Raw genomic sequence first — 14,045 nt, forward strand, 5'->3', positions numbered from 1 at the left:
ATGGATATACCATATTTTATTAGGTATCCATTGATGTGTGTTATCAAAACATCCATTGGTGGACTTTTGAGTTGTTTCCACCTTTTGGCTGTTAGGAATCGTGCTGCTATGGATATTTGTGTACCATGCTTGAATACCTGTTTTCAGTTTTTTTTTTTTTTTTTTGGTGTATTCCTAGGAGTGGAATTGCTGGATCATATGGTAATTCTGGAAACCCTAGTGGTGTAGTGGTTAAGAGCTGTATCTGCTAACCAAAAGGTCAGCAGTTCGAATCCACCAGGCGCTCCTTGGAAACTCTGTGGGGCAGTTCTAGTCTGTTATGAGCCGGAAACAACTCGATGGCAATGGGTTTGGTTTTGATTTTTATGGTAATTTTGTATTAAATTTTTTAAAGAATTGTCAAACTGTTCCACTGTAGCTGTGCCGTTTTACATTCCCACCAGCGGTGGACTGGGATTCCAATTTCTCTATATCCTGGCAAATACTTGTTATTTTCCATTTTATTTTTGTATTTAAATTATAGCCATCCTAGTGAGTGTGAAGTGCTACCTCATTGTGGCATTGATTTGCATCTCCCTAATGACTAATGGAAACCCTGGTGGCACAGTGGTTAATAGCCTACGGCTGCTAACCAAAAGGTCGGCAGTTCTACTCTGTCCTATAGGGTCGCTATGAGTTTGAATCAACTTGACGGTTTGGTTTTTCGAGGTTTAATGACTAGTGAAGTTGAGCATCTTTTCATGTGCTTGTTGGCCATGTGTTTATCTTCTTTGGAGAATTGTCTGTTCACGTCCTTAGCCCATTTTTAAATTGTCTTTATTGTTGTTGAGTTGTAAGAGCTCTTTATATATTCTGGATACTATATCTTTATCCGACATATATTTTCTCCAGCTCTGTAGGTTTTCCTTTCACTTTCTTGGTAGTGCCTTTTGATACACAAAAGTTTTTAATTTTGTTGACGTCCAACTTATTTTTCTTTAGTTGCGTGTGCTTCTGGTTTGGGGTAGTTCTACTCTGTCATATAGAGTCACGATGAGTCAGAATAGATTTGTCAACAATGGTTATTTTGTTTGTTTCTTATATTCTAAGGATCCATGGCCAAATCTTGAAGGTCATTAAGATTTACATCCCTGTTTTTCTTTTAAGAGTTTTATAGTTTTAACTCTTATGTTTAGATCATTGATCCGTTTTGAGTTAATTTCCATGTGTGGTTGAGGTATAGGTCCAGCGTCATCGTTTTGCATGTGGAGATCCAGCTGTCCCAGCACCATTTGTTGAAGAGAGACTGCTCTTTCCCCACTGAGTGGTCTCGGCCTCTTTGTCAAAAATCATTTGGCCATAGTTTAGCTCTTCGGTGTGATTGGGAACATTTTGCAACATTTGCATTCCTGCTTGTGTCTGAGCCTGTATTTTGTTGTTTGCTTAATGAGCCATTCGAAAGCAAGTTGCAGACATCGTGAGAGATCACCCCAGATCCTTCGCACGTATCTTCTAAGAATAAGGGCATTCTTTTTCAGAACCACAATACTGTTGTCGCATCCAAACAATTTAACATTACCTTACATACAGTTCATATTCAAATTTCCCCGGTTACCTTTTATAGCTTTTTAGACTTTTTAAATTGGGCTTTAGCCCAGGATCACACTTTGCATTTGATGGTCAACTCTTCTTAGCCTGCTTCTCTCTAGAATAATTCCCAGCGATTTTTTTTTGTCTTTTCCTGACATTGGCAGGCTGGCTGTCTTGGAGAATGTCGCACAGCCTTGAGTTGTCTGTTGTTTTCTGTGACTCTGCTTAGGTTAGAGTAATGCACAGGTGCTACCTGTGTTCTGCTGTGCGCGTCAGGTGGCACACACTTCAGTTTGCCGTGTGGCCAAGGGGGGGGGTGCAGCACATGCTTGTTGGATGAGTAAATGACTTCATCATAACGATGCTAATGATGGACACATTGATACAGTGCTTCCTGTGTGCCAGGTGCTCTAATGAGCGTATGTAAGAACTTAAGGAGCCCTGGTGGCTCAGTGGTTAAGTGCTTGGCTGCTAATCGAAAGGTTGGCAGTTCAAACCCACCAGCTGATGCTTGGGAGAAAGATGTGGCAGTCTGCTTCTGTAAAGGTTACAGCATTGGAAACCCTATGGGGGTAATTCTGATCTGTCCCATGGGGAGTCACTGTGAGTTCGAATCAACTCAGTGGCATCGAGAAGAACTTACTGGATCTTTGTTCCACCATTACCCCATTTGGCAGATGAGAAAACTGAGGCTCAGAGAGATTAAGTGAGCTGCCCACATGACACACTGAGTAAGTGGCATAGGTGGGGCATGGGCCCACGCAGTGTCCACGTCCCAGCCACTACTCCATGGAAATGCATGCATGAAAGGGCTCCCGCTAAATAAAGCAGAGGTACCTCCAGGAATTCTTTCTTGACACACCCCTTGGTCACAGCCCACAAACCCACCATGTGACAGAGTAGGATTGCAGAATGAATGGCTGACTTCCTCAGCTAGGGCTGGGTGCTCTGCCAGATTCCCATAGCCCCTCTGACCCTCCTATGGTTGCCCTTTTCTTGCCTGTGTCTCCCTGGGGACCAGGGCTATGCCTGGTGGACCCACAGGGCCCGGCACCAGGAGGTGTTCCCTGAAAGAATGTTCTGGCAGAGGTACCCTACATCAGACGCCTTCCCAGCCCCTAGGCTAGGCCTCATGGCAACGGGGCTCCTGGTCCCAGCCGGGCCTTCCGGACATGTGTCCTCTACCTGAACAGTGAGCTTCTGAGGGCACAGGCTGGGAGTACAGCTTATGAGGTACCAGGAAGAATCTGGAGGGCTGGCGAGAGAAGGGAGGGTGAGGGGGTGGGGGAACAGCCTTGACAAAGGCAGCCCTAGGGACTTGTCACCTCATGCCCGTGCTCTCCTCTCGTAGATGAAGACGTGTGTGTGTTTAAGTGTGCAGTGTCCCGAGAGACGGAGTGCAGCCGTGTGGGCAAGCAGTCCTTCATCATCACCCTGGGCTGCAACAGCGTCCTCATCCAGTTTGCCACGCCAAATGGTGAGTCCCTTCTGCCCCTGGGGCCTGGTTAAAGCATGGCCCATCCATCGGTACTAAGGTCAAAAATCACGTTCCCACATAGAAATAGACCAGCAGTAAGAATCCATTCCCGCCGCCTGGAATGCTTACCCAAACCCTTCCCCCCAACCCCGCTGGTTCCTTGTCCCCTCCCCCAAGTGGCCTGTCCTGACCACCCAGTCTCAGCAGCTCCCAGGCCTCCTGAGGGAGCCTGTCAGGAAGTCGGGCAGTGGCTGGACCATAGCTGATGCAGGAAGGGTGAGACCTTAGAGGTAGGCAGAGGATTTGCTCTGAGTGCAGAGAGAGGCCTGCCTGACTTCTCCGGTGGGAGCACAAGTGGACTCACGAGATGCCTGAGGCGGGCTGTGGAGGGCAGGCTGGTGTGCTGCTGGTGAGGTGGGTGCTAGCCATGGAGGTGGGCTGGAGATGGGGAGGCCGAGCAAAGGGGATGCTCACTGGAGAACAGCACGAGTCTCCTGGTTGATGCAGGGTTGAGGGCAGTGGAGAGGTGATGTTGGAGAGTTTGGCCATCTCCAGCTTTTCCTAGGACCCTCTCTTACCTTGCTTCCGTACCCCCAAGGAGGCATCTCCCAGTGCCCAGTTGTGCCTCAAGCAGGCCACTCATGCGGCATTGCAGAAACTCCCTTGATGTCTGCAACTTGCTTTCGAATTGCTCGTCAAACAACAAAACAGGCTCGGAGAGAAGCAGGAGTGCAAATGTGGCAGAATGTTCTCAGTCACCCCAAACAGCTAAAATAAAGCTGAAAAGGAAGAACAAAGTTGGAAAACTTGCACTTCCCAATTTCAAAACTTATTACAAAGCTACAGCAATCAAACCAGTATGGTATTGGCATAAGGATCGATATGTAGGCCAGTAGAATTGTTACTCCCACAGTCTGCTTCTTTGTTTAAGTACATAAATCATCCAAATTCATTGTTTAAAAAAGTAAGGTTAAAAAAACATACACCGGGGATAAGCCTTAACACTTGGTAGTATACGCCCCTCTGAACTTTTTCTGTTCACCTTTAATTTTTTTTAAAGATCATTTTATTAATACTGTTCCAGTTTTTTTGCTTGCTGTGATGTTGGGGTTGTCACCAAGCTAATTAATACGGATCATTTTAAAGGGTTACATAGCCCTCCATCCTTTGGACAGGTCATGGTTTCTCCTCTTTGTGCTTCTCTGTGGTCACTGTAGTCCATCTAGGCTTTGAGGTTGCACACCTTGTGTCCACTGCTGTGCACAGACGCTGCCATGAGCCTCTTGGTGGATGCGCAGTAGTTGGGGCGGATTCTAGAGATTTGCAGCCCGGGTCAGTATCAGGTGCCCTTCCAGGCCTTGGCCCACCTGCCCTTCAGCGAGGACATGTCCAGACCCTCTCCCACCAGACGCGCAAGCACACTCCACCCCAGAGTGTGGAACACCTGCCTTTGCCTTGTGTCAGTTACCAGTTGGTGGGCTTGATTGCCCTTTTTCTTTTCCTTTAAATTTAAACATTGCTTTTGGGGAAAAGAAATCACCAAGTCCCACATGCTCCAGGTAGAAAAGTCAGGATGTGTAGCCAGATAGGAAGAAGACCACCAGCACATGCGAAACCCACTCCCCCGGGTGGCCATGTGCACTGGCCTCCTGAGGTGAATCATTGACCACCCCTCGGTGACCTGGCTTCCCCTTCCAGATTTCTGTTCCTTCTACAACATCCTGAAAACCTGCCGGGGCCACACCTTGGAGCGGTCTGTGTTCAGCGAGCGGACGGAGGAGTCCTCTGCCGTGCAGTACTTCCAGGTGGGTGTGGCACCCAGCCATGGCCAGGCCTCCTCACCAACGGCCCCATCCCACCAGGAGGCCGTGATGCACCATGGCTGCGAAAAGCATAGGGCAGGCAGACCTGAGTCTCACCCTGGTCCTGCCCCTTATTAGCTGAGTAACCTTGGGCAGGCCTCCTATGCTTCCTGGGCCTCGGTTTCTCTGTGAAACAGAGGTGCAAGTGCCTGCCTACCAGGATTGCTGTAAAGATTTGATTGCAGAGGAAGCTCAGGTTCACAGGAGTATTAAATGATAGAGCAATTCAAATTTATTGATCACGATCACATGCCAGGGACTGTTCTGAGCTCACTTATGTGTACAGAAGCAGTTGAATTCTCCCAACAACCCTAGGAGGTAAGTACTGTTATTGTCCCCATTTTACAGATGAGAAAACTGAGGCTCAGAAAGGTTAAGTGACTTGCTCCAAGTCACCCAGCTATTATGCAGCAGAGCCAAGACGGGAAGCCAGATCTGTCTGATGCCAAAGCCTGTGCTCCTGCCCAGGCGCTACACTGCCTCCTGACCGCCTGTTGTCTTACAAAGAGACACTGTACCTCACCTACTTGGCAATCTGAGTTCTAGGGTTCTGTTTATCTGCTCCTCCTCCTCTTGGGGCACCTAGGATGAGGCAGGTGCGCTGACCCCAGAACCCCACCTGTGGCTAATCTGAGTTCTGGGTGGCGTTCAGGTCCAGGCAGCCTGCTGCTGGGTCCCTCTAGCCACAGTGGCCGTAAGGGTAGCAGTGGCCCTCCTGAGGGCTGCCCTCCAGCTCCCTGCTCCCTCTCCTGGAGCAGCTGCCAGGTGCCATCAGAGGGCTTACAGCCTCCTGAGCAATGTCTGTGCCCCAGACGGCCGCCCTCTGCTGCAGGGTCACCAGGGTCTTGGCCTTCTGACCCTCAGTGTGCCCTGCTACCATCGGTGTGTCTCTTTCCAGTTTTATGGCTACCTGTCCCAGCAGCAGAACATGATGCAGGACTACGTGCGGACAGGCACCTACCAGCGTGCAATCCTGCAGAACCACACCGACTTCAAGGACAAGGTGAGCCCCGAGCCTGGGCACGGGCACATATGAGGATTGAAGCCCCGTGGGCCTGGGCTGCTGAGGCTGGGGGTGAGCAGGAGGGCCAGGGCCCTAGAAGTGCCAGGGAGTCGGAGCGGAGCCGCTGGGCCCTCTTGCCCTTCTCCCTTCAGTCGTGGGCTTCCTGTGCCCCTTTCCTCAGCTCCTCCCTGCCCACCTCAGGCTGTTAGTTGCCTCTACTTTTTTTTTTTTCTTTGATCATTGATTTTATCTTTACTTTTTCTGATTACAAAAGTAAAATCTACTCATTGTGGAAACTCAAGGAACACAGTGTGTACAGTATAAGCATGAAAGGCCTCTAGCAACCACTGCCAACCATATAAAGTCTCTTCTTCCATGTCTTTCCTGTGGGTATCCCAATGTATATTTCAGAGCAACTTTATATATATATATACTTTTTTTTTTTTTTAAACAAAATAGGATTATAGTAAGCATACCTTTGCTGCAAAACACTGTTTTTCCCATCTAACAGTGTGTCTTGTGGCATCTTTCATGTCAGTGAGCACGTTACATTATTGTATAGTGTTTTCCCTGTGTGCGCATGCTGTAGTTTGTTCACTCACTTCTCTGGTTCCTTTTAAATCTTTTTAATATTACCAAGTCGTATATGTTGTTAGTTGCTGTCTGCCTGTTCCATTGTTGCAGCTACAGTGTAGTGCCTTCCAGCCTAGGGGGCTCATCTCCCAGCACTTTACGGGACAACATTCTGTTGTGATCCATAGGGTTTTCATTGGCTGATTTTTGGAAGTAGATCACCAGGCCTTTCTTCCTAGTCTTTCTTAGTCTGGAAGCTCCGCTGAAGCCTGTCCACCATGGGTGACCCTGCTGGTATTTGCAATACGGTGGCAGAGCCTCCAGCATCACAGCAACGCACAAGCCATCACAGTATGACAGACCCACAGACAGGTGGTAGAAGTAATGTAAACTCATGATTAAAAAGAGAGAAGAGTCAGTACACAGTACGTATGTTAAAAAGGGAAAGTATTCCTCGTGTGTCCTGTTGCCCAGAGTTTCTTTTTATTTTTTAACCAAATTGGAGCCTGGGTTTTTCCTGGACGCATCTTGGGTTCACGAGGACCTGCCTCATCTAGCACCATGGCGCTGTACCCCCCGCAGTGCGAGAAGCACCTCAGGATACTGGGTTCCAGTCCCAGGGCCCCTGTGGCCTGGGGAGAAGTTCTGACAAGCCACGCTGTTGTGCACCTCGCTGTCTGCCCTCCTGGCATTCCACCTTCTTCCCAGCCGCTGGTTGGAGCCATGTTGGAGCAGTGCTGGGGGTCCTGAAAGTGTTTGCTGTTTCGGGAAGTCCCACTGGCTCTCCCAGGATGGGGATCCATGTCCTGGTTCAGGTTCAGCTAGAGCTCTGAGAGGTACCATGGGGCCCTTGCTCGGCCATGAGCATTCTGCCTGGCACTGCGCCCAGAGCATTCCTCCTTTGGCACTCTTGTGCCCATCATGTGCCGTAGCCGTCACTGCCTCTGCCATATTCCTGCCAGAAACATCAGTCCTGATTCTTCTCTTGAGTGAACAATCACAAAATCCAGAACAAGGGACAGTCTACCAGACACTGGCCTGGACTCTTTGAAGACAGACGTGGGGAGACCAGTTGCACCAGTTGGGCATCTACTTGCCTTAGCCAAGCCCCGGGTTACTCTCTGGGCAGGTGTCAGCATGGAGCCAGGAAACACTGCCACCAACTCGCCCCGGGGCCCTTTTCTCCCTGCAAGGGCAGTAGAGGCCAGAATGACACCTCTCTGCTGTAGCACAGGCTTGCGGGGGGCATGCCCTTTACCTCAAATGAACCAGCAGCCTGAGTCCACTGGGTGGAGGCCGAGTGGGAGCTTTTCCTGGCGGTTGCTCCCTCATGTCCACTGTGTGGGCCTGGCTGGTCCATGTTGAGCCTCAGTAGTCATGCTGCAGGACCCCGAGGTGTCCCTGCCTGGTGAGCACTCATTCCCAGAGAAGCTGCGGGGACAGTGTGACAGAAGGGTGCTCCCCTTCCTGCAGAAACAGTTCACAGCCCAAACTGGTGCCTTTTTGAAACTGGTCCAATAATGTGCCTTTAGAAATCCTGTCCTACCACCTTCTCATCCAGAACCTGGGGCTCCCACGTGCTTTCAGGTAGTTCTCAAACTCCAAGCTGTGGGCCTCTGGCCTGTGTTGAGGGGCAGCGAGCTGCAGGGCAGCACCTGAGGCTGAGAACTCAGGCTTAGCCGTGGGCCAGGCCCAGGGGCCGCTTCTTCACTGTGGGAACCTGCACGGGCTAGTCCGGCCTCAGCCTCTCCCCTCCCGCAGTGGCCTTGGGAGTCAGTGGGATGACACAGCACAGGTGCTTCAGCAGGACCTGGCCCATGGCTCAGTCTTATTTATTTCTTCTCTGTTTGTTTTGATCAAGAGCCTGTGAAGGACAGAAATTGAGAGTGAAGCCAGGTTTGGCTGTCACCCCTGGTGCCACCATTCACCAGCTCTGTGACTCTGAGCAGGAAGAGCTTTATTAATGGTGTTAAACGATCCAGTCGTGCACAGAGAATGCTGTTCACTTGGACTGGCCATAGTAAGCCTGACAAATGTGAGCACTATAGGGTCACTGTCACCTCACTAGTGTCTTCTCACCTTCCTGCCCCAGATTGTTCTTGACGTTGGCTGTGGTTCTGGGATCCTCTCGTTTTTCGCGGCCCAAGCTGGAGCAAGGAAGATCTACGCCGTAGAGGCCAGCACCATGGCCCAGCACGCGGAGGTCGGTAGCCTGCTGGGACCCCACCCCATCCTTGCCCTGCCCCCTGGCAGCAGATAAGATGTGGCCAACAACAGTATTTCATTTGCTCACTCTGAGTGTCGTTTTCTTTTTTTCTTTTTGCACTCAAACTTGCCCTCAGAAGGTTCAAGATGCAAAAATTAAGTGGGGAGACAGTGAAAATGCTACTCCCCCTCCTTCCTGGCTCCCAGACCCCTCACTGGAGGGAGACAGAAACAGAAAATCTTTCTAGAGCTATATTGTGGATTTGTCAGTGAGCACGTCCTTCCCCCCACCGCGCCCCCATTTCTCACAGAAAGAGCAGCATGCTGCCATCTTGCACCTTGTTTTGCTCCCTTTACGCTGTATCTTGGGGCTGTTCTGGGTCATTCTGTAAAGACCCGCCTCATTCTTTTTAGTGGCTGGAAGCACCATTGCCAATTTAGCCAGTCTCCTATTTATTTGTGTTTAGCCTGTTTCCCAGTTTTTTTCCATTACAAACAATGCTGCATCGACCCCTCACAGTGTGTCACCTCTCTTGCGGGTGACCAGCTATGGATAAATCCCTAGCCCTGGAGCCCTAGGATAGGAAGATGTGGTCAGCTCTAAGTTTGGTACCTGTCTTGACTCCCAGTGATAGTTGCCCTCATGGGGTGGAGGTGAGGGTCAGGGGCTGTTGTGGGGGAGGCTCTGGGAGAGGGTTCTTGGTGGGTCTTACTAGTCACGGCACTGGGTAGGGTGGAGGGTGCTTATAAGGGAGGCCAAGGTGAATTTGCTGGCCGGATGTGAATGGAGGCCCTCCCTCAAGAGAAGATGAGCATTGGTGTTGGGCTCCAGAGAGGACCCTGTGGAGGATAGACGCAGGGACCTCTCCATGACCCCTCTGGCCTGTCTGCCCACCTGTAGGTCTTGGTGAAGAGCAACAACCTGACTGACCGCATCGTAGTCATCCCTGGGAAGGTGGAGGAGGTCTCCCTCCCCGAGCAGGTGGACATCATCATCTCGGAGCCCATGGGTTACATGCTCTTCAACGAGCGCATGCTGGAGAGCTACCTCCACGCCAAGAAGTACCTGAAGCCCAGCGGTGAGTGTCCCCACAGCATGTAGGGTTGTCTGGGCGGCTGCCAGGCTGTGCCAGGTTGCGTCGGTGGGAATTCTGGGGGCTCTCTGGGCCCCGAGGCCAGGGGCGCACCCACCAGTGTGTTTGGGGTTTAGCTCCCTCCTCACCTGCATTGGGTGCCTAGTGAGCAACGGGACTCTGGGCCTTTGTCCTTGGCTCCCCAGCCTGACCCCAGCTGCTGTGGCTTCAGAAGCTTTGGGCCCCAAACAAGGCCAGACATCTGCCTGCCTAACTGCTCTTGGTCTGGGTGTGGAGCGGCCCCCTCAGGACCCCAGAGAGCCTCAGGGCTATACCTGCTGTTACGTGCTTTGACCCCCAGGGACAGTCTCTGGCTGGGGATGGCGGTTGTGCCAGGGTGCAAAGAATGTAATTATGTCCTAAGGCAGGCAGTTTCCCTGAAGAGTTAATCTGTCTTCTTCACCCTTTAGCTATAAACCTTTCCCTTACCTGGGTGTGTTGCCCTGATAGGCCTCTGCTCTCCTGAGAGCCAAGGAGATTGGGGGGCGGTGGGGGGAGTTCATGAGAGAGAGATGGAGAGAAGGTGGGGGAGGCTGTATGTGTGTATGTGTGAGTGGGCGGTTGCTTTATATATTATGACTGGGTGAGTGGGGGATGGCAGTTGCCTGGTCTGCCCATCTGTCACCTCCTATTCATGTCACCATGCCTTCCTATCCATGCACCTGGGTGTGGGCCGCTTCTGAGTCATTGGATGACTGTTTGTATCTGCATATCTGTCACTGGGCAGCTGTGCACAGCCCTGAACATCTGCCAGTCTGTGTCACAGTGTGTATCCACTTCCTGCTCAGGTCTGGGTATGAGTCTGAGTGTGAATATTTCTGTCCGGTTAAGGGGTTGTGTCCCTGTGCATGTACACGTGTGTGTGGCACAGAAGGTTCCCAGCCAGGGTAGCAGGCAGGGGACAGGGCATGGGAAGCAGGTAGATTGGCGAGGCCCTGTGGCTACCAGGTGACTGGTCTGTAGGGAAGTAACCACTTGGATTCTCTGCCCTCCCTGGATCTAGGTTGCAGGGGCCAGCCTGGGGCTCTGTGTCTAGAGGTGGGAGGTGGCTGCCATTTCCCTGCAACTGTGCCCCACATCCTGGGTGGGGGGAATGGAGGAACACAGCTGTTCCTGGGGCTTGTCCTGGCCCTGATCAACTCCTGCTGGTTGAGGCCTTGGGCAGGCCACCTGCCCTCCCTCTGCCAGCCTGGATGAGTGGGGCTTTAGTCCAGCTGAGAAAGCTCTTTGGGGGATTACAGGGAGCTCACCCCCCAGCCGCACATCTCCTAGCCAGCAGGAGCCAGAGTTGCCCTCTGGGCTGGCGGCATTATTCCCCATGTAGCCCCCAGGGTTCTAGCAGGATCATCCTCCAGGGCAGGTGGTCCAGTGAGTGTCCTCTGAGCCAGAGTCAAGCATTTCTAGCCTCTGGTTCAGCCTGAAGTGGGCAAGGAGAAGGCAGCGTCCTGCAGGCATCTCAGGCCCTCCCTCCTGCGGAGAAGGAGGGAAAAGGCCCACATCTGGAGACTGGGTGATCTGGAGCCCTAGGCTCCCTGAGGGTGGACAGGGCCTGTGGAGCCCTGGCTCCCCAGTTACTGGTCCTGACTCCCCTATTCGTCGAGTCACACAGATGAAGTACCCTGACCCCCTCTAAGCCCCGCTTTCAGGTCATGGGCCAGACCAGCCTGGCCACTGCCAGCCTGATGTCTGTGCCAGAGCCTGGGCAGTCCCTGTGGTGTGGATTCAGCCTCTGGCCTCAGCTAAGTTCTGCAGACACAACCTGGGCCACAGCCACAGCCTGGGGCCAACCCTTGCTCTATTTGGAGCAGCTTTGCTTTGCTTTCCCTGACTGCAGGTCTGTGGACAGACTAACGTCTCACAGACATAGCCTAGCAGGGCCCATGTCCTGGGTCACCACTTCCTTATCTGTGAGGCTCCTATCTTTGAGGTCCTTCCTGCCTCCCAGCCCTAGTAATGGGACATAATGACAGGTCCACCCGCCTTCCTGGATCATCGTCCAGATTCAGTGAGACATTACATGTCCAGTTCTCATGTGGCCACCGGCTCTCAGTACCTCTGTGTTGAATAAATGCATGCAGGGCTGGGAAGGCCCAGGGTTGGGGATCTGGGGCCCCTTAGAGGCTCTGCTGGGCCCTGCAGGATGTCCCACGCTGACGCCAGCACCCCTTCCTGCCTCCACTCCCAGGAAACATGTTCCCCACCATTGGTGATGTCCACCTCGCGCCCTTTACGGATGAACAGCTCTACATGGAGCAGTTCACCAAGGCCAACTTCTGGTGAGTACCCACATGTATCCTGGGTCCTGCCCTGGGCCTTCACTGGGACAATCTCCCAACCCCCCAGGTGGCCCTTCCTCTCTTCTTTTTTCCCCTCATCTTGAATAGTATCTGAAAGACTTGGCTTGGCGGAGGACCAGGTGGGAGAGAGGGCAGGGCTACCCCACCTGCCTCTCCTGCTGCTGATGACTTTGCTGTGGGGACTCGGGGGCTTTCTATAGGTACCAGCCATCCTTCCATGGAGTGGATCTGTCAGCCCTCCGAGGTGCTGCTGTGGATGAGTATTTCCGGCAGCCTGTGGTGGTAAGTGGGGCAGCCAGGGTGCTGTCACAGTTAGCACTGGGGATGGCCCTCATCTGGGGTGATGGGAGGGGGCACGGGCTTCACTGTCAGGCCTCATCCAGGCCATGTTGCCCTAGGGAAGTCACTGCCCCTCTCTGAGCCCTCGTTTCTGCCCCTGCACAGAGCTCTCTGCAGACCTGTTGGAGACCAAAGAGCAGTGTGTGTAGAGCACTTAGCACCCAGTGAGCACGCAGTATATGTGAATTCCTATTGGATAGGTTCTTGGTGAACTGATTTTATTTTAATTATTGACATTTTTGAACTGTTACACAGATCCATCATTCAAAATCAAGAAAGTAAAAAAGTAAAAAGCCTCCCCACCTCTGTCCCCAGTTACAGTTCTGTTGCCTGTAGAAATACTGTAGGCAAACAGTATTTCTAAGCTTTATCTTTCCAGAGATTTTATACCTAAACATACACGTACACGTTCATGTATTTTTTAGCCTTTTTTACTCACAAAGTATATAGCATAACCAATACTATTGTCTTAATCTCTCCGTGGTCAGAGAACACACTGCATTATTTCAGTCCTTTGAAGTTTATTGAGACTGCTTTATAGCCCTAAGTGTGGTCTCTTTTAATGTTCCATGTGCACTTAAAAAAATGTATACTAATCATTTGAGTGTAGTGTTGTAGTAAAGTCAGTTAGGTCACATTTCTTTATTGTGTTTGTCAGATCTTCTCTATCTGTACTGAGTTTTTGCTCTGCTTTTTCTGTCGCTGATTGTGGGTTTATTTCTCCGTTGAGTTTTGACAGTTTTGCTTTATATATTTTGATACTATATAGACTTAAGGTTATTATATCTTCCTTTTGGAGTCCTACTTTTTCTGATAGTAGTTCAGCTACACTGGTTTTCTTTTGATTAATCTTTGTACAGTGTATCTTTTTCCATCCTACTTTCAACTTTTTTGTATTATCGTACTTAAGGTTTCTCTCTTGTAAGCAGCATATAATTGGGTTTTGTTTTATAACAAGACTAAAAATTTTTGCCTTGTAATTAAAATATCTAGACCATTTAAATTTAATGTAATTTTAATATATATAATATAAATATGTGTGTGGTATGTATATGATATGTTTGTGTGTGTATAAATCTTTCATCTTAATACTTTTATATTTATCCTGTTCTTTGACTCTTTCTTGCCTTCTTCTGGTTTAATAAGGTATATTTTGTTATTCTGTTTCCCCTTTCTTGATGTCTTTTGCTAGTTTTGAGAGACTCTTGTACAGTATCTCTGTAAACACCGCTCCTGCCCCCATTTCCTTTCTCCTGGGACTCCACTGACATGACGTTGGACCTTTTCACCATGCTGCAGATGATTCTTTCGCTCTTTTCTGTATTTTCCATCCTTTTTTTCTCTCATTACTTCATTTTCATATTTTCTACTATCCATTTTCCAGTCCACTAATCTCTTTGCTATGTCTAATCTGTTGTCCTACCCATTTTTTGAATTCTTAATTTCAGTTATTATAAGTTTTCATTCTTAAAAAAACATTTTATTGTGTTTTAGGTGAAAGTTTACATATCAAATTAGGTTCCCATTTAACAATTTTTATATAGCTTGTTCCGTGACACTGGTTACATTTTTCACATATGTCAACAT

The 14,045-nt window shown here is 50.2% G+C and overlaps 1 protein-coding gene across 1 annotated transcript in view; it reads left to right on the forward strand.

Annotated features, from left to right (window-relative positions):
* The window catches only part of CARM1 (coactivator associated arginine methyltransferase 1), a gene marked incomplete at its 5' end in the record, with an annotated part of 43,631 nt that overhangs the window by 25,472 nt on the left and 4,114 nt on the right, over positions 1-14,045 (forward strand). Inside the window, 7 exons of the mRNA XM_049876898.1 lie at positions 2,921-3,046; positions 4,745-4,851; positions 5,807-5,911; positions 8,577-8,687; positions 9,591-9,768; positions 12,008-12,098; positions 12,320-12,401. Of these exons, the coding sequence (XP_049732855.1) occupies positions 2,921-3,046; positions 4,745-4,851; positions 5,807-5,911; positions 8,577-8,687; positions 9,591-9,768; positions 12,008-12,098; positions 12,320-12,401 (800 nt within the window). The remainder of the gene's footprint in view (positions 1-2,920; positions 3,047-4,744; positions 4,852-5,806; positions 5,912-8,576; positions 8,688-9,590; positions 9,769-12,007; positions 12,099-12,319; positions 12,402-14,045) is intronic.

This window comes from Elephas maximus, chromosome 3, assembly GCF_024166365.1.
Source record: "Elephas maximus indicus isolate mEleMax1 chromosome 3, mEleMax1 primary haplotype, whole genome shotgun sequence".
In the NCBI taxonomy this organism is placed as follows: Eukaryota; Metazoa; Chordata; class Mammalia; order Proboscidea; family Elephantidae; genus Elephas; species Elephas maximus.